The following is an 18,465-nucleotide window of genomic DNA, read 5'->3' as shown; positions in this document are numbered from 1 at the left end:
TCTCTTGGCCTGTTTTCAGTTAGTTTCTTCTTCCAGTCAGTGTTCAATCTAGTTCTTTGTTCTTTCATTTGATGCTCAGGGTTCCAGGATTATCCTCTGTATCCTCTGTATCGGTTTCATTTTGTTTCTTGGGTCTTTGCTGTAAAGGAACGGCGTGGTATGTCTGACTAAGCTGCCATTTTTACAACATTGATTGATTTTTGGATGTCAAACTAACCTGGCGTTTTTGGAATAAATATTACTTGTCCATGGTACATAATCTTTTTTGTAAGTTGCTTGTTTTTTTGCTAGAGTTTTCTTTAGGATTTTTGCAACTGTATTCATACATAATGGTTTTGGTTTTGGTTTTTATAGTTTGTCTAAAGCTGGAATTCTGATAAGTTCCAGACAGTGTGATTGGTTTATATGTCTCTTAAATTTCTTTTAATCTATAGCTTCTTCCTCCATATCTTTCCCCCCCCTTGGAATTTATTTCATGAATAAACCGGGTTTTATGTTTATTATAGTTTCTCAGAGTCTAGATTTTGCTAATTGCACCACCAAGATACTGTTCTCTGTATTTCCTAAAGGTGGTTGATTGGATCTATAGGCTCAAGCAGCTTAGATGGTATTTGGTCTTCCTTCAAGATGTACATAATGTCTGTCTTTCATGATGTTAGCAGCATTGGGTGATCATTGCCTGCATTCATTAATTCCTTGGTGTTGCAAAATTATGATATTCTAATTCTGTCATTCCTTCTTTGTTTATTAGCTGGAGTACTTTAAAGAAAAATTCATTAGCTAACTGGTTTGGTTTTTGGATATGTTTTAACCCATTGTAGTTAATTTTTACAGTGATGTTCAAATTATCTCATTTTTCGCCAGTGGGAGCCTATTCATGTTGGATCCTATGTCTTTTTCTCAAGACCCCAGTAGTCTTTAATAGAGTCTTTGCTATCCAAAAAGAGATTTTAGGTCCCGGTTGTACCTTTCCTGCCTCAGACTTGGAATCAGTAATTTCTCCAGGAAGTCCTGTTTCTTTTTATTGAGAAATTATTTTAGGGGCCACAATCTGAGCACTAGGGTTTTTTTTATTGCTTTGGGTTAGCAGCTGTCTCTAGGAATCTTCAATTGCCAAAAATAAGAAAATAAATTTATCTTAAGTTCAAACTGAAGCTTCTGATAAATTCAGGACTACAGCATTTTTACTTAATGTTTTCTATCTTACATCTTTATCTCCTTTCTTCTTTACCAGGAATACTAGTTCTACAATAAAAGAAATGAAACCTTAGAATATAACAGGTATTCACGTGTTTTATTCCACATTACACAATGGTCTCGGAATGACAATGCCATTGCTGAAGAGTTTTCTTTGTTTTTTAACACTGCTCTTTTTCAACCTTAGGATATATCCTACAAGAGTTCTGTAGTCAAATTATAGTTTTAAAGTCACCTGAAATAGCACCTCTCTGTGTGGTTATGCCGTCAACTAGATATACACTTATGTTGATTTGTTTCGTGTTACTTTTCAACTTTTAGGGTTTTTTTAATTAGTTTTGTAATTATGTGCTATATTTACATGACTCCAAAGTCAAATCTATAATAGAAGGAAGGTATATGTTTCAGTTATCTAGTGTGCTATAACAGAAATACCACAAGTGGATAGCTTTAACAAACAGAAATTTATTTTCTCACAGTTCAGGAGACTAGAAGTCCGAATTCAGAGCACCAGCTCTAGGGGAAGGCTTTCTCTCTCTGTCAGCTCTGGAGGAAGGTCCTCGTCTCTTCAGCTTCTGCTTCCAGGTTCCTTAGAGATCTCCATGTGTCTTGACATCTATCTTACCCCATATCAGCTCTGTTCACTTATTCATAATCTCTCCTATATCTCAAAAGAGACTGACTCAAGATGCATAATCCTGCCTTATTAACATAACAAAGACAATCCATTCCTAAATGGATTATAACTACATGCAAAGGGGTTAGGATTTACAACACATATTTTAGGGAAACATCATTCAGTCCATATCATTCCATACTTTGGCCCCCCAAAATTCGTGTCCTTGCCACATGCAAAACACATTCACCCCATCACATCATTCCAAAAGTCTTAAATCAACTCCACATCCAAAATCAAAGTCTCGTCTTCTGAATCATCTAAATCAAATACTGGTGAAACTTTAGACATATTCCATCCTGGGCCAGAATTCCTCTTCATCTGTGAACCTCTGAAATGTAGACTACAAGTTACCTGTTCGTAGAAATACAACGGTGCAACAGGCACAAGGAAGACGTTTCCATTACAAATGGGAGAAATCGGAGGGAAAGAAGGGATAACAGGCACCAAGCAAGTCCAAACCCAGCAGAACAAATTACATTAGCTCTCAAGTCTTAAAAATAATCCTCTCTTCTCTGAGACTTTCTGAGCAATGGCCCCGCCCTCCAGACTCTGGGTATTGGCCATGCTCTCTGGATTCTGGGCGAAGGCCTCTCTGCCCTGGGCTTCAGCTCCACGTTCCAGGCCCTCTGGGATCTCAACTCTGCTCCTTCAGCTTTAGGCAGCCCTATTTTTTATTCTCCTATCCGAGTGGCAACTCAACCCTCTCGGCCCTGGCAGGCCCCATTCTTCTGCCCTTTGGGCATGGAGTCCCCACCACCCCATCTTTGGGCAGTGGCCCCACTCCCCTGGCACACCTTAACAGCAGCTCCACACTCTGGAACCAAGTTGGCGAAGGTCCAACTCCTCGAAACCAAGAAGGACCTGCTTCCTGCGCTCCTTCCAACAGTTCTGCATGATCTCTGCACTATTCCAAAGATGGTCCTTTTCTTGGAGGACAACAGATGTAGCTCATTTGGCCTGTTTCCCACATTTAGAATTACAAGGGGCAGACAACATTTTTTTCCCTTTGTTCTTCCTCTGTTTCCTTCCTGCTCTGGTAATTGGTTAGTTCTATCAATCACAGGCTTAATCTCTTTGACAGAAGATTGTATAGCTATGTCCTTGGTGAACATTCTAGGGCACATGTCCTTAGTTTGTACAACAGAATTTTCCAAATCTTTAAGTTCTGTTTTCATTTTACACAGTTTATTTCTAAGCCCGTCCATTTCCACTACCGTTTTCCTATTTGCAGCAAGAAGAAACTATGTGGCCACTTTGAGATCTTGCTTAGAAATCTCAGCTAGATATCCAAGTTAGTTCATCACTTATAAGTTCTATCTTCTACCAAACATTTGACCATAATTCAGGCAAGCTTTTAGCTACCATGTAAAAAAAAACAAGCTTTTAGCTACCATGTAAAAAAAAAAAAAACACACGTTCATCGTTTTCTTTAAAGCCTCAACAGAAGCACGTTTAATGTCCGCATTTCCAGCCACATTCTGTGCTGACACGGTGTGTAGTCTCTGAGACGACAGAGACTTGCTCTGTAGCTCCCCTTCCTTCCTTCTGACCCCTCACCAGAATTGTCTTTGATGCCCACAGTTCTACCAACAGTCTCTTCAAGGGAGTCTAGGCTTTTACTATTAAACACCTTAAAACTTACAGTTTCTACCCATTACCCAATTTCAGAACCACTTCCACATTTCTGTTACGAGCAGCATCCCACTCCTTTGATGCCAAATTCTTAGCTATCTAGTGCAGCTATCACAGAAATACCACAAGTGGATGGCTTTAACAAACAGAAATTTATTTTCTTACAGTTGGAGGCTAGAGTCCAAATATATAGCGCCGACTGTAGAGGAAGGTTTCTCTGTCGGCTCTGGGGGAAGGTCCTTGTCTCTTTAGCTTCTGCTTCCTGGCTCCTTGGAGATCTCCATGTGTCTTGGCATCTATCTTACTCCATTTCAGCTCTACTTGCTTGTTTAATTTCTTTTATATCTCAAAAGAGATTAATTCAAGATACATCCTTCACTAATTCTGCCTCATTAACGTAACAAAGACAACCCATTCCCAAATGGGATTATAACCACAGACATGGGGCTTTGGATTTATAACACATATTTTGGGGGGACGTAATTTAATCAATAACAGTATATTTTAAAAAACAAATTAGCCTCCGTCCATCTCCTGCACCATAGTCCCTCTTTCCCTTTATAAGGAAACCATTTTATTAATGACTTTCCTTTTTTTTTTTTTTATTGTATACAAAAGATAGACAGATTGATTTCTCCCCTTTTCTTACATAAAAATAATATATATACTTTTCTCTGCCTTGGTTTTCTTGTTTTTATTTCGTTTTGTTCCTTAACAAAACATCCTGGAATCATTCCGCAGCAGTCTGTAGGCTCCTTTTTTGCCAGTGCACTACGCAGGATTTCATGGTGAGAATGCGCGGTAACGCACTACGCAGGATTTCATGGTGAGAATGCGCGGTAACGCACTACGCAGGATTTCATGGTGAGAATGCGCGGTAACGCACTACGCAGGATTTCATGGTGAGAATGCGCGGTACTGCACTACGCAGGATTTCATGGTGAGAATGCGCGGTAACGCACTACGCAGGATTTCATGGTGAGAATGCGCGGTAACGCACTACGCAGGATTTCATGGTGAGAATGCGCGGTAACGCACTACGCAGGATTTCATGGTGAGAATGCGCGGTAACGCACTACGCAGGATTTCATGGTGAGAATGCGCGGTAACGCACTACGCAGGATTTCATGGTGAGAATGCGCGGTAACGCACTACGCAGGATTTCATGGTGAGAATGCACAGTAGGTTACTCACTCAGCCCGCTAGTAACAACAGTTTGGGTTGTTTCAGTTTTTTGTTATAAATAATCCTGCATTCAGTAGCCTCATTTGTGCCCACATCCTTTTGATTTTTGTTCTAATTTATTTTTTGAATAGATTCCTAGAAGTGGAATTGCTGGGTCAAAGGGTAAATTAATTTAATTTTGTTGGATGTTTCCAAATTCCCCTCCATAGGGTTGTAGTATTTTACATCCCTATCAGCAGTGTATTAAAGGATTTTGTCAACAAAAGGATGCGGTCATACTTCTTTACTTTTGCCAGTGTCTTTGGTAGAAATGGTATCTCTATGCAGTTTTAAATTGCATTTCTTTTAATGTGAGATGTTTGTCTTCTTTTATTTTCTAGTTTCTTTGATCAATTCTGTGTTTTCTGTTTGATTTTTCAGAGTCAATACAGATTTGTATGTGAAGCTATTTTGAAAGTCTATGAAGAAGGGTTTGTTAAACCCTTAACATCATCATCAAATAAATGAGAAAGCAAAAGGACTGGAACCCATGTTGGAAAGCTGCTTTCCATTACAGTCACTGTGCCATAATACTGCTTGCAGGAAATGGCGTCTGAACAAAAAATGAAGAACTAACAAAAACTTGGAAACTTCAGCACTGTTGCACTTTACATTTAAAAAAGTCACTCTCTCAAACTCAATAACTCATGTATTTGAAGACTATTTCATGCTTTGCTCCGAACAAATACAGAGTAACTGAGTATGTTCAGGGTAATTTATGAAATTTTGTGTCGGTGCCATACAGACCCCTCCTGGTAGAATTGCCACAGACAGGGTTCAGAGTTCTCATCATCTCTGTTACACACCTGTGTCTTGAAAGCAGAAAGAAGTAAACATCAAGAGTCGGCCGTGGTGTTTTCCTGTGATTCATGTACTTAACTATATACTAATTTTCAGATTTTATTTTTAAAATGTTAGCAATATCCTTCTCAATATTAGCCAATTTACTGCCTGTGGATGCAGCACATTTTTCCCTGTACTCCCCCTGTAGAGACCTGCTGTTCATAAGAAGAAAGGTGGAATTTACTGTTCCCAGGAAGTGCTGCATATTGTCCATTTACCAGCATCTTGTAGAAGTATAAACATGAACTAATGAATCTACGCATTTTCTCGGATTTAATAATGTAACTTATATTTCTCATAAGGCTGGCTTATTCCAAATCATGTGATTTCACATACTCCATGTAAAGGAATGCATGCATTGTGTCTTAACCCCTAAAGTGCCTTGAGATGTCCTTGTACGTCTAATGAAAAGGCACTCATTTGACCCCACTAGGAGGTATGTATGTATATTGTACATTCTTACATTTTTATGAATTTTGAAGACGTTCACATCATAAAAACAGCCTCTTGTATTGATAGTTACACAGTTAAAGAAGGGTAAGGAAATTCTCTTGCTTTCATTCTGAACTCAATGCTTGTACTTTGCCATAAAAAGCGAAAGATAACTTGTGTTCTTTTGAGTGAACGCTCTGCTGCTATGGAATCTTTCAAAATGTGCTCATTCCTTTACTGGGGGACAGGGGTTAAGTTTAGCAGTTCCACATAAAAAGATGCTGTATTCTTCAGATTTCATATTTCTTTTGTCACTGCTTTTAGATGTGGTATCTAACATGCACATAAAAGTTAAACATGTTGATCCTCTAAGGTAAAGTTACAACAGTTGATCATGATTTATTCCTATTGCTAACCAAAACAAAAAATTTGTTTTTTTTTTTTAGCCAAATGATTACTTTTCAGAGTTCGTTTCAGTTCATATCAAGCTTTGTTCACACTGGTTGGGATGCTTCAAATGAGGAATGAAACGTTTTGACTTGTTTCTACCTGTAATCACTCAGTAACCGTAATGAGGGTTTCTTGTCATTTTTGTGTACAGTTAAATTGCTCCAGTTTATACATACTTATTTAAATTATAAGCATGTTAATAAGGAGAGTTCTGGTTGTCCAGCCTGGTGGAAGATCTGATTTCCCTGTAAGGATGTATATATTTTCCTCTTCAGGTTTCTGTTTTATTTTTAAGAGCCAGTTCAATGAGTGAAAAGTTGCTCACCTGCTCAAACATTACTTTACACAATTATTTTATATGGATTGTCGTCAAAATAGATTTAAATATCAATGGTTTTTTTAATATTTCTCTATAGTCTTGATAAAATTTAGAGTCAAATGATAGCTATTTTGGAATGCCATTTAGTATGAGAAAAAAACGTATGTTTAAGAAACTTCAGTATAGTCTAAATGATAGTATTTCCAAGTGTTGAAAAATCATAATAATAATTTTTAGAAGTTACGCTTCTAAACATTAATAACCAAGACACCAAATAAATTATCATTTTAAAATTTGTTTAAAGAGAGAAGTAAACATAGCCTTTATGTCAAAGAGAAATTCTCTTATCTATTTCCAGATTTTATAATCAAGAGAGTGTAAGATAGTAAATAACCATAATCTTATTTAAACATTCCATTCTCTACCAACAGATAAATTAGGTTGCTATGTGGCACCACGATAAGTTGAAAACTGAAAACATAAGACCGTGCTGGGGGAGGTCTACATATTACATAACTGGTTTAGCAGTCGCTTTTCACCGGAGTATTCGTACTGTATAGACAGAACATGGTAACATAGACAAAAAGAGATAGCTGTGTAGATGTAAACCAACAGATGCCATGGTTGGCATGTTCTTTAATTTAAGGTTTGGTCTACACTTCTGAGAGTAACTCTGGTAATTTGTTGGCAATGAGTACTGCTGCCTTTTTCTAATCATTCATGCCTATCTTTAAATGACAATGTATTAGAAGTTTAGAATTACATTTGAATTTCTCATGTATCAATTTTCACCTGGGAGCCACCCTCTATCAGTATTTTTATGTACAGAAAGATCCTTTTTTAAAAGCGTGTTTATTAGGATCTTCCTTAAGTGTAAAATAAATTGTCCTTCACACCTTCTTAAAATGAATATGCTAATTATGTTTCCCCGTTCACCCAAAAGATAAGACTTTATCCAGCACGCCTAAGAATTTTTTGACCTGTTTATTAGTAATCTAAATAGGTTTCTAAGGATAATCCTAGCTTTCAGACTTTGGATAGTTCTAGACCCCACCCATATCAATGCAGTTTTGTGTGGTAAAAGCCCAGATTTCCTGTATCTAAGCTAGTTTCCCCCTCCTCTGGCTACCCCACACCTCCACCATCGCTCCCCACACACACACTCAAGAAAGCAATGCTGATTTCTATTCTGACAAGTGGAAAGAGATACTGATGATCAGTGGACTTTTGTAAATGCTAAGAAGTATTTGTGTCAACCTTTGCCTCCGATTTGGGGTGGCTTTTCCATGTGTATTGAGCATCTGATTTGTATCAGCACTGTGTCCATAGGATTAGGAATATCTTGGAGTAGACTTTATATTCCCCAGGGAAAGGAATTGGTAGTATTTGTTAAGCCAGTGCATCTATTCAAAACAGAGGCAGGGTAAACAGCCTAAGAAACTATTCCTTTTGTGTGGCCTGCTAATGTAAGTGGGAGGAGTAAACAGGGAGGATCCTTTTGAGTAGGAGTAAAGAGAATATTTATCATATGAAAACTGACTTCAAATATGTAAATGTTAAGCCATTAAAACAGTTCCTTGAAGGTTTCAAATACTACCATACACACATAGAAAGACTTCTGTGCATCTGTGTGTGCATTTCACAATGGCTAATGCACACAAACAGGAGCAAAGGATTGTTTTAACTATAGAGTTGTCTGTAATCTGCTGGTAGGTCTGATCCGCTCTAATCAGGTATTTGAGCAAAAGTCTTCTGTCTCCACCAGGAGTAATAAAACTTGAGAGCTGAAAGGGACTTGCAAGATTTTATACGGCCTCCCCCTCCACCACCTTACAGGCAGAAAAACAGAGGGCCCACAAGATTAGGTGACTTCGCAGAGCCTGGTTTTCTACAATCTGAGTTTCCCGGTTCTCATCAGTCGGGTGTTCTCCATATTCTACTAGGACTTCAGTAAATTATAACCTATGTGAATATCATAAATTCTTGTGACTTTTAGTCTGTTTCAGCTCAGAGAAGCATAAGCAGGCAGTGTTTTCACTTAATAACTATGGTGACCTTAGAAGATGTCACCTAAGTTAGAAAATAACTAGGCTTCAGAAAGTGATCCTAACTAGGACGGTGACCCAGTTCGCTAGTCATGCTTCCCGGATAGAACATAAGCTCCTGTAAAGCATTTAGGCTCACATACATGCAGTATGAAAACATCCTGGACTGCAAATTAGAGGACTAATTTTTAAAAGCACTTAAAACCTAAAGCAAAGATTTAGGACGTATGTACATTTATAATCAATTTATGTTCCTGTTGTGAACGTGTAATAGAATTAAAGCATTACTTGTTTTAAAATCTTATCGAGAAGGGAGACACAAACAAGAATTCATAACGTGCCGTTTAATATTTGTATTTTGAATATTTAAATATTCTGATGATAAGGTTGCCAAAGTAGTTTTGAATTTACAAGAATTATTTATACCACAATAATGTGGGAAATGTTTACAGGCTCTATATTATCGTAGTGGTTATTTTGTAGTTCAGATGAATTTGGTTTTAAGTCACTTATAAATAATAAATACTTGATGGTAATTTTTTGTTGGAATAAATATGTCTTAATAATATGACAAGACATGGATAAATTATGCTACAGCATGCTTTTTATGTAAGCTGTCACATCAGAAAAGTAACTGACTTTATATTAATGTCATTTACACTTCACATTGGCTTCAGCTACCCAGCCTCCATTTCTGGAACCATTTTTTGTGGTGTTCCCTCTACGTGGAATAGGTATGTTATTAAAACCCACTGGGATTCATTTTATCAAATATCAGAGTTACTGATCTGTTGGTAAATGTGTATTGATGTCTCAGTGTGATTACAAGTTATAGCAATGACTTTGTGAAATACTTAGAAAATTGTATAGATACGAAGAAATTTACATAATCCAAAAACTTTTCTGAGGTATCATTGCTAATAGATAATCTCCCCAGTTTTACAAAGAACCTATGAAATTAATCACTGAATTGTATGTTTTGGGTTCAACTTACTTTATAATGTCTGCAACTATTACCATCCACAATATTTTATTACACATAGAGTCCATTTATTCTTAGTAGCAATTACTACAATAAGCCTTTCAAAGTTATTAAAAGAAAAAAAAGCCCTATGTCAGCCAGGAATTACTTATCATTTTATTTTTATGATCTTGGTGAAGCTGTGGTGGGTAGACACCAAATAGTTATTTCTGTTTCCATAGCTAGATGTGCTGCTATTTATTTATATGTTTTCCTACTGCAGTATACTGTTAATTTCTGAAGTTTTGTAGTCATTTTTATTTTAGTAATCTAAATTAAGTGGGCATCCAGGAGTGTTATCTCCTGGGGAGCAGTCCATCAACATTGGTTAGATCTGGTTCCGTGCATAAATACGTAAACCAAATTTTTGTTCGTTTGTTTAATTTACAAAGGTGAAAAGTATTAGCAATATTGCAAGTTAAAGATTACAGTTTTAAGGGAGAGTTCAAAAGTTTAACTTCCTGACAGCTTTTAATATTTCCAGTATAAGAAAGAAAATGCTTGGAAGCCTTGTTAGGCTCAAAAAATGTGTCAGCTGAACACTGTAGAATTTTCCTATCTGTCGTGGTGTAAAATGATACAGAAACTATTTTTCTATGAACAAAATTTCAAAACTGTTCACTTCTTTTACTTCATTGTTAAAGAGAAAAATGGTATTTGTATGTCTTTCATGCTGTAGAGAACATGAATGTATCTTTCAAATGTTTTTAGAATTATGACTTTGATTCTAAGGATACTCTTTGTTTAAAAAAAAAAAAAGGTCAGCAAGAGATTGAAAAGAAGGAAGGAAAAAATATATTACACTCCATTAGACAAAATGCAATTTAAGAAGAAAAAGGTAATTTTTATCATAAACAAGAAAAACCATTATTGAAGCATATCTCAAGTAATAATGTACACTGTGGGGTTTTGGGGGCTTTTTTTCTTCTTCTTCCTTGTTTGGGCTCTAAGGTAGGAAATTTCAAAGAAGTTTGCACTTCCTGTTTTTAAATGGAAAATAATTGAATTCTAGACTTCTCTGGAGTATGCGTGAGGGTTAATGTGCCACTGCACGCGTTTACATTGGAGCAGAGTTCCCAGGCTTTGTCACTGTGGCGGCCACAAGTGAGGATGTCATTGTGAGAATGTGACTTTGCTGAAGCCAGAAAGCTGTGCCAAAGATTGACCGCGGTGAATACGTACAGAGGCACCTGCCCTGGGAACGGTTTGGCCCTTTTGTTCTCAGTGTCCAGACAGAAGGATGTACGCCACTCTGACTTGTAGCAGTGCCGACATATACTTAAAAAAAAAAAAAATTTTTTTTTTTTAAGGGTTTATTAATTCAGCTGAACAACAACAGCAACATTTTAAACCACCTTCTTTAGGCATGCTGTTTTTGTCCAGGATCTTCTGTAAAAGGTAGTATTTATTATTTATCACTCATTAAACTTGAATCAACGAGGGCTTCATTATTTTGACTCCACCCAACCTTCTAACTATTTTAAAAATCACTGGTTTCCATTTCCAGTAGACTCTTTGTGAGGTAAATACCCTAAACAACTTAAGGTTATATCAGTCTCCTTCAACCCTGGCGTTCCCAAAATTTAGCAACTACCATTTGTGACAACCTTCAGTAAAATGGCACATTGCTAAAATAAAATTATTACCAGGAAGCCATCAAGGTGGACACAGCCCTGCTCAAACCCTTAGACCCAAATAGATGCCGATTTATGGTTCCCTAAATCCACCACAGTCCCAGTTGAGCCCGTTTCCCATTTTATTAAAAGAAGTTTTTCCTTTCTATTCCTGAATTGCAATGTACCAGTTATTGACCTTCCTGGGCAAAGAAATTTTTCCAACCCAATTTTGGGATTCTCTGGCACCCATCTTTTACCATCCTTCAGAGAGTTGACAAGAATATTCATTTTTCCTGGTATTCTATAGCGTAGATTAAACTTCAGTGCTAAAATTGATGTCTTGAATTTAAAATAGTAGCACTTTATTTCATGCTTACTACTGACTTAATTTATACATTTAAAATAAAAACTATCCTAGGAGTTTTGTAAATATGGAAAAAATTGATTAGTACATAGAACATTGGATTGGACCCAACTTGAAATGCTTTACAATGATCTCTTGATAGCGTATTTGATATTTAAGAGGTAATTTGTGGGATCTTAGCTGTGCTACTTTTCTGTAATTTATTTCGTACAATAAAGACTACCCAGTTGACTGTCTTGCTTCAGCCAAGCTTGGTTTCCGATAAACATTTCTGCGTTGCATTTTTTTATACATTATGTGAATACTTAGAAATCTGTTTTCTTTTGTACCTAAGGGTTAAGTAGATACCACAGCACAAGTTAGCTACCGTCGAGTCTATATCAGCTCATAGTGACCCCCTGCGACACAGTAGAACTGCCCTGTAGGGCTTTCTTGGCTCTTACCTTTATGGAAGCAAATCGACAGGTTTCTCCCAAGGAGCTGCTGGATGGGTTCAAACTACCAACCTTTCCATCAATGGTCAAGCGCTTAACTGTTTGCACCACCAAAGCTCCTTCAAGTAAGTTTAAGCGTGCAAAAATCCTGACACTGTATATGTACTGAAGGATAAGATTTAAGAGGCTAAAACAGTTTACATTAAGCTGTTTTTATTTTCTGCAGTTAAAATGTATCTGCTTAAAAAAAAAAAAGTCCAATCCAGTGTTCCTAAAGCATCGGGACATTTCAGTTACAATCCATATTGTAATCTTTTCAAATAAGAAGTCCTTGTCTTTATTTTCTACAGATAGTTTATTATATACTCATCAAATGATATTTTTAAGTAGTAACTTTACAAATAATTATTTCTATGTAGAGGGTATTTTAATTTGGGATTTTTTTTCTTATAACAGGTGCTATATGTAAATATGAAGGGAGAAAAAGTCATTTAGTTAAAAGGCTAGTTTGTTTCCTGATTACAGTTTTACATTTCTGCTGTCATTTTGTATTTGATGCTGCTGAACTAGTAGCGAATGGATTAGCCCCAGCATTTTTTAGACTTTCTCCCCCAGTGTCACAAAAATGTCTCCATATGGTTTTGTCTTCATAATTAGGAGGCAAAGAAGCTAAGGGTTCATTCAAAATGTACGAGCTTGAATTTGGTCAACACTGGGTACTGTGAAATCATCACGATGGTATGCGTCTGTCATTGCAGCTAAATGTATGCTTGAAAGGCCATCTATATTTGTCTCAATATCAGTGAGAAATTAAAATTCCTACTGCTAATTCATGGGGGGAAAGATCTACAACTACTAAGCGCAAACAGAAAAAATGCTGGTTTGCATTAAAACTGTTTCAATCTTAAGAACAATTTATGTTCTGTACAATGCTATTACACAAACTTTGTTGGCCATATTTCATTTTGATTGAGAAATAGTTGTTCAGGTACAAACGTGAAAAAACTCTAGCTGTGACACTATTGTTCAATGGCAAAATAAAGATGTGCTTTTGTAATGTAAGATCTAGGAGTTTTGAAGATTATTTTATGGGAGTTGTTTGTCTGACGTCTCTCAAAATGGTTATATTCATGAATGGGTGACCAGTAGAGGGAACTGGGAGAATGCTCAGTGTGAAATTTGTTTCTGGAATCACTGACTCCGATAATGGATGTGCTGGGGGGAGGTGGGATGTAGAAGATTAGGGAATGTCTCAGAGAAGTTCTTCCTTCACTGTGGCCACTGCTTGCCTCCTCTCAGCACCAGCCATTCCATTCTGGTTACGGTCATCCTCATATAAGACCCTATCAGTCAAAACCAAGTACCTCTCTTTCTAAACCTGAAGTCATCTGGCTTCATACCTTCCCCAAGGGCAGTTGGGATACCATTTTCTACCTAGAAGAGAAGTACTCAGAAAAAAGGTAATAGACAAGAAGTCAAAAGTAAAGATTTATGATTATACCATGTGTCTGTCCTTGTGTACATGGTAATAAAAATTCAAACAGCATAAGAAAGGTCCAAGATGCATGGTGAAAGCCCCTTCCCCATCCCCTACCTCTAAAAAAGGGTCCCTCGAGCCAATGACGTTATGAGTTTTATGTATTTTTTCTGGGCATGCCTGTGTGTGTATGTATACATTAATTAATGCCAAAGGGATTGTACAGTATATTTAGCAGCTTGCTTTTTCAATTAATGTATCTTGGAAACATTCCCATATCAGCATATTCAAGGCTACTTCATTCTTGGTAATCATTGCCTAGTACTCCATCATATGAATCCACCATAATTTAATTTCTCGATAGACCCTTAGATTGTCTACAGCTTGTACTTTTACAAACAAGGCTCCAAAAACATCCTTATGGAACTATTTTTGTTTATTATTGCAAATGTATCCATAGGTAAATTTCTACCAGTAGGCTTGCCAGGTCACAGGGCACCTGCATTTTTTAATTTTAATTAATGAATATTTCATTTTTTCCAAGGAGATGGCACCAGTTTGTGTTTCCACCAAAACATGATAATGCCTGTTTCTCCACGTTCTTATGATCACTGGTACCAAAGTTATTTGCTTATCTCATAGATGAAATAATAGCGTCTTGACCTGCGTTTCTTCTCTTCAAGTCAGGAGGTTAAACAGTTTTTTATACTATTGATCCCTTGTATTTCTTTTGCTGTAAATTCCGTATTGATATCCTGGGTAGGTTTTTCTATTGGGTTCAAATTTTTACTCATATGAAATGTTGGAAATTAAAGAAATCGCCATATTTGTAGGCAAATAACACAAGCCTTCTACATTTGCCAACTGCAGCCTCCACCCGCAAGATATTTCCGTAAGTGCTGCTGTGCCCATTTTTTTTTTTTTCACGTGTTTTCTAGTCATATGTCAATTGCAAAAGCATTTTCATAGTGTGCTGTCTTTGACTTTACTCTGGGGAAGGGGAGAGTATCCCCACATTTTTAGTACATTTTAATATAAATGTATCAATCTCCTTAATGACTTCCGAGTTTGGGGTATACCTTGGAAGGCTTCTCTTTCATTCCTAGTGACATTGCATTTGTGGCTGAGCTTTCTTAACCACCGTCCCAATAACCTACCCAGTAAATTGGCTCTCTGGTCTCAGTTTTGCTGGAGCTCCTCCAGTTCCATCAGTTAAGTTTAAATTTATCAACATCAGTTGTGTTTATTTCCTGCCCTACATATACGACTTAGTCTTTAGTATATCATTTAAAGAATTACATATTACATAAGCCCCTGAAATGGAGGGTGAAAGGAAAGGTTCAGGTTTGGTTTGGTTTCGAAAGCCTTATAAAGATGTCGTTAAAATTTTTAAGTATTAAATTTAAAAATAATTTGACTTAAAAGTAGGAATCAGCAGAACAGCTATGAGAGACCGACAAATATAGATAATGCACTTGGGGTGTGTTTTTTACAGGAAAAGCTAAGGGATTATCCGTGGACTCAAACCCAAAGAAAAAGCTTTCACCCTACATAAAAGAATCACAATTTGGATATACATTTATATGTTTTAAGCTAAAACAAAGTTCATGTATTTTTTTATTCTTCCTTTAAATGATTTTCCATTTAACCCACCAACTACCAGCTCTGATCCCATCAGATATGTGGGTTTCTACCACCATTTATGTAACAATTCCTCAACCGGTAAGTATTTGGACAGTTTTCAAATGTTTCCTATTAAAAGCAATGCTACAGTTAACATTCTTTTATGCACTCTTTTTCTTTTACATCATGCTTGTACATACAAGTCAACTGTATTTAACTTTTCCCTCAATGTTTTACTAGGATAATTTTCAAACAGACAAAAAAGATGAAAGAATTGGGCAGTGAACATCTATATGTCCCTTGCCTAAAGTCTACAATAAACATTTTGCTGTATTTGCTTTATCATATATCTGCCCATCTAAGGCCCTCCATCCATCAAGCCACCTTTTTTTTTTTTTAATGCATTTCCAAGTGAGCTGCCCAAATCAGTAGTTCAATCCTAAGCACTTCAGTGTTCGTATCATTAACTAGTGTTCAGTATTTGCTTATGCCTCTTTTTTCTACATAAAATATAAGCAAATATTAATTTTACCTTTCAGTAAGTTTTAACAAATACGTATATCTGTATGACCCAAACACGTATCAAAAAACAAAAGGTTACCCATCACTCCAGAAAGTTCACTTTTGCCTCTTACCAGTTGTCTTAGCCTCTAGTGCTGCTATAACAGAAATATCACAAGTGGATGGCTTTAACAGAGAAGTTTATTCCCTCATAGTCTGGTAGGCTAGAAGTCTGAATTCGGGACAACGGCTCCAGGGAAAGGCTTTCTCTTTCTGTCAGCTCCGGAGGAAGGTCCTTATCATCAGTCGTCCCTGGGTCTGGGAGTATCTCAGCACAGGAACCTCAGGGCCAAAGAATGCACTTGGCTTCTGGCACTGCTTTCTTGGCGGTATGAGGTCCCCTGTCTCTGCTTGCTTCTCTCTCTTATATCTCAAAAGGGATTGGCTTAAGACACTACCTAATCTAGTAGACCTCATCAGTATAACTGCCACTAATCCATCTTATTACATGATAGTGATAGGATTTACGACACATAGGAAAATCACATAAAATTGTGGACAATCACACAATACTGAGATTCATGGTCCAGCTAAGTTGGCAGATATTTTGGGGGAACACAATCGAATCCGTGACACCAGTCAACCCATGCTGTCACCTCTACCCACCCCACCCCCTCGAAATCGCTGTTTTGATTTTTTACACTATGGATTAATTAGCGTGTTCTAGAGCTAGGTATCAGTGGAATGATGAAGTCCGTTTATATAATTGAAATGATTAAGATTTGTTTCACTTGGTGTTTCTGAGATTCATCAGTGCTTCTTGTTTGTTTCTTATTATTACATGAATAAGCCAAAAAAAAAAAAAAAAAAAAAAAACCTGTTGTAGTCAAGTGGATTCCACCTGACAGCAACCTAACAGTTCATTTACAGCCTCATTTTAATGGATTCCAAGATGTTTCTGTTTTTATGTTATTACCAATAAATATGCTTTGAATATCCCTGTAACAAGTCTTCTTGTGGACATACATTTTCACTTATCTTGAGTGAATAACTATCTGTGAAGTTGCTAAGTCCACCATGTTTTTTGCTTGTTTTTTAATTGATATTGTTAAATTGGCGTCCAAAATTATGTATCAATTTACAATCTAATCAATAACGTACATGAGTGTCTCCATCTCTACTGGGTATTAAAAGGACATCATGCTTGGTAGAGTAGAGGGTCAGCGAAAAAGAGGAAGACCCTCAATGACATGGATTGACACAGTGGCTGCAACATTGGGCTCAAGAGTAACAAGAATTATGAGGATGGTGCAGAACCGGGCAGTGTTTCATCCTGTTGTACATAGGGTCGCTATGAATCGGGACCAACTGGATGGAATCTAACAACAACAATAGACTCATAATGCCCAGCAAAGGATGGAGATGCAGAAACTCACATTATTGAGTAGACTGTGAATTGATATATAGTAATAATATATTTTTTAAAAGCCTGTTGTCCTTGAGTCGATATCAACTATTAGTGACCCTATAGGACACAATAGAACTGCCCCATAGGGTTTCCAAGGAGCAGCTGGTGGATTCAAACTGCCAACCTTTTGGTTAGCAGTCCAAGCTCTTAACCACTGCACCACCAGGGCTCCTGATATATAATATTTTCTTTCATATAATTAGTAAGATTGAAAATCTTCATACATCTATTGGCCATGCATATTTCTTCTTCGGTGGATTGCTTGTTCAGATTCTTTGTCTATATTTTGTAAGTTGCTCTATTTGAACAGAAAATGATTTGGACTTCCACTTCTGACCATGAGGGAGGAAGAAAGTTTAGAATTATCCTCCCAATCTAAATAACTAGAAAATTTGACAAGATATAGGAAACTTTTCCAACATTGGCCAAAAGCAGAGCAAGATTATAATCCCTGAGAAAAGAGCAACAAATGATGTGAGACTTGCCATCAGCCAGGCTTCCTATAAGGAAACAATTTCCAGACTGGTGCAGAAATGGGGAACCCAAACAGGGCTGGTCATCTTACTGAGTTGAGGAGACAATGATTAGAGTTTGGGGAAGGTGGGGCAGTTATATGGGGCAAAATTCCAGAGAAGAGGAAACTATATATTTACACATAAACTATGTCAAGAAGTTTACATCCGAGTCGCCTGAGTCCTAGACTATCGATCTATACATATAGTGGAACCTGGAGACCCAGTATGCTCTCTACAAGAATAAATATAAAGACAGATAGGTTCAAAGTAAGGGAATGGATCCACATATGTAAAATATCTAGAACTGGCAAGAGTATGTAGAGACCAAAGTTTAATCAGTGGTTACCAGGGGTGGGAGGGAAGGGGACGCTGAGTCTGTTAAGAGTAATGAAAAAACTGGAAATGGATAGTGGTAATGGTCATGCAATAGGATTAATGTAATTAATGTCACTCAATTGCATGTGTTAAAAATGTTGAAATGCCAAATATTTTGTTATATATATTTGTACCACAATTTTAAAAAAGCAAAGGAGTGGAGAAAGATATACCATGCTAATACTAACTGTGGGGGAAAGGACCTAGTTTTACCCCAAATAAAATGGCCTTTGTCCTTGGCTCTGGGGAA

At 37.0% G+C, this 18,465-nt stretch overlaps 1 protein-coding gene across 8 annotated transcripts in view; it reads left to right on the top strand.

Moving 5' to 3' along the window:
* Positions 1-13,318, top strand: part of PTPN4 (protein tyrosine phosphatase non-receptor type 4) — a 245,317-nt gene extending 231,999 nt beyond the window's left edge. For 3 of the 8 annotated variants that reach the window (XM_049889146.1, XM_049889145.1, XM_049889147.1), the window contains one exon: positions 1,677-5,098. In XM_049889146.1, the coding sequence (XP_049745103.1) occupies positions 1,677-1,907 (231 nt within the window). In that variant the 3' untranslated portion in view covers positions 1,908-5,098. The other 5 variants (XM_049889148.1, XM_049889150.1, XM_049889152.1 and 2 more) reach the window with 4 other exon arrangements.
* Positions 13,319-18,465: the final 5,147 nt, after the last annotated feature.

The sequence above is a fragment of the Elephas maximus genome, chromosome 6, assembly GCF_024166365.1.
Source record: "Elephas maximus indicus isolate mEleMax1 chromosome 6, mEleMax1 primary haplotype, whole genome shotgun sequence".
In the NCBI taxonomy this organism is placed as follows: Eukaryota; Metazoa; Chordata; class Mammalia; order Proboscidea; family Elephantidae; genus Elephas; species Elephas maximus.
The sequence above is the reverse complement of the archived record's forward strand: the minus strand, read 5'-3'. Positions and strand labels throughout refer to the sequence as shown.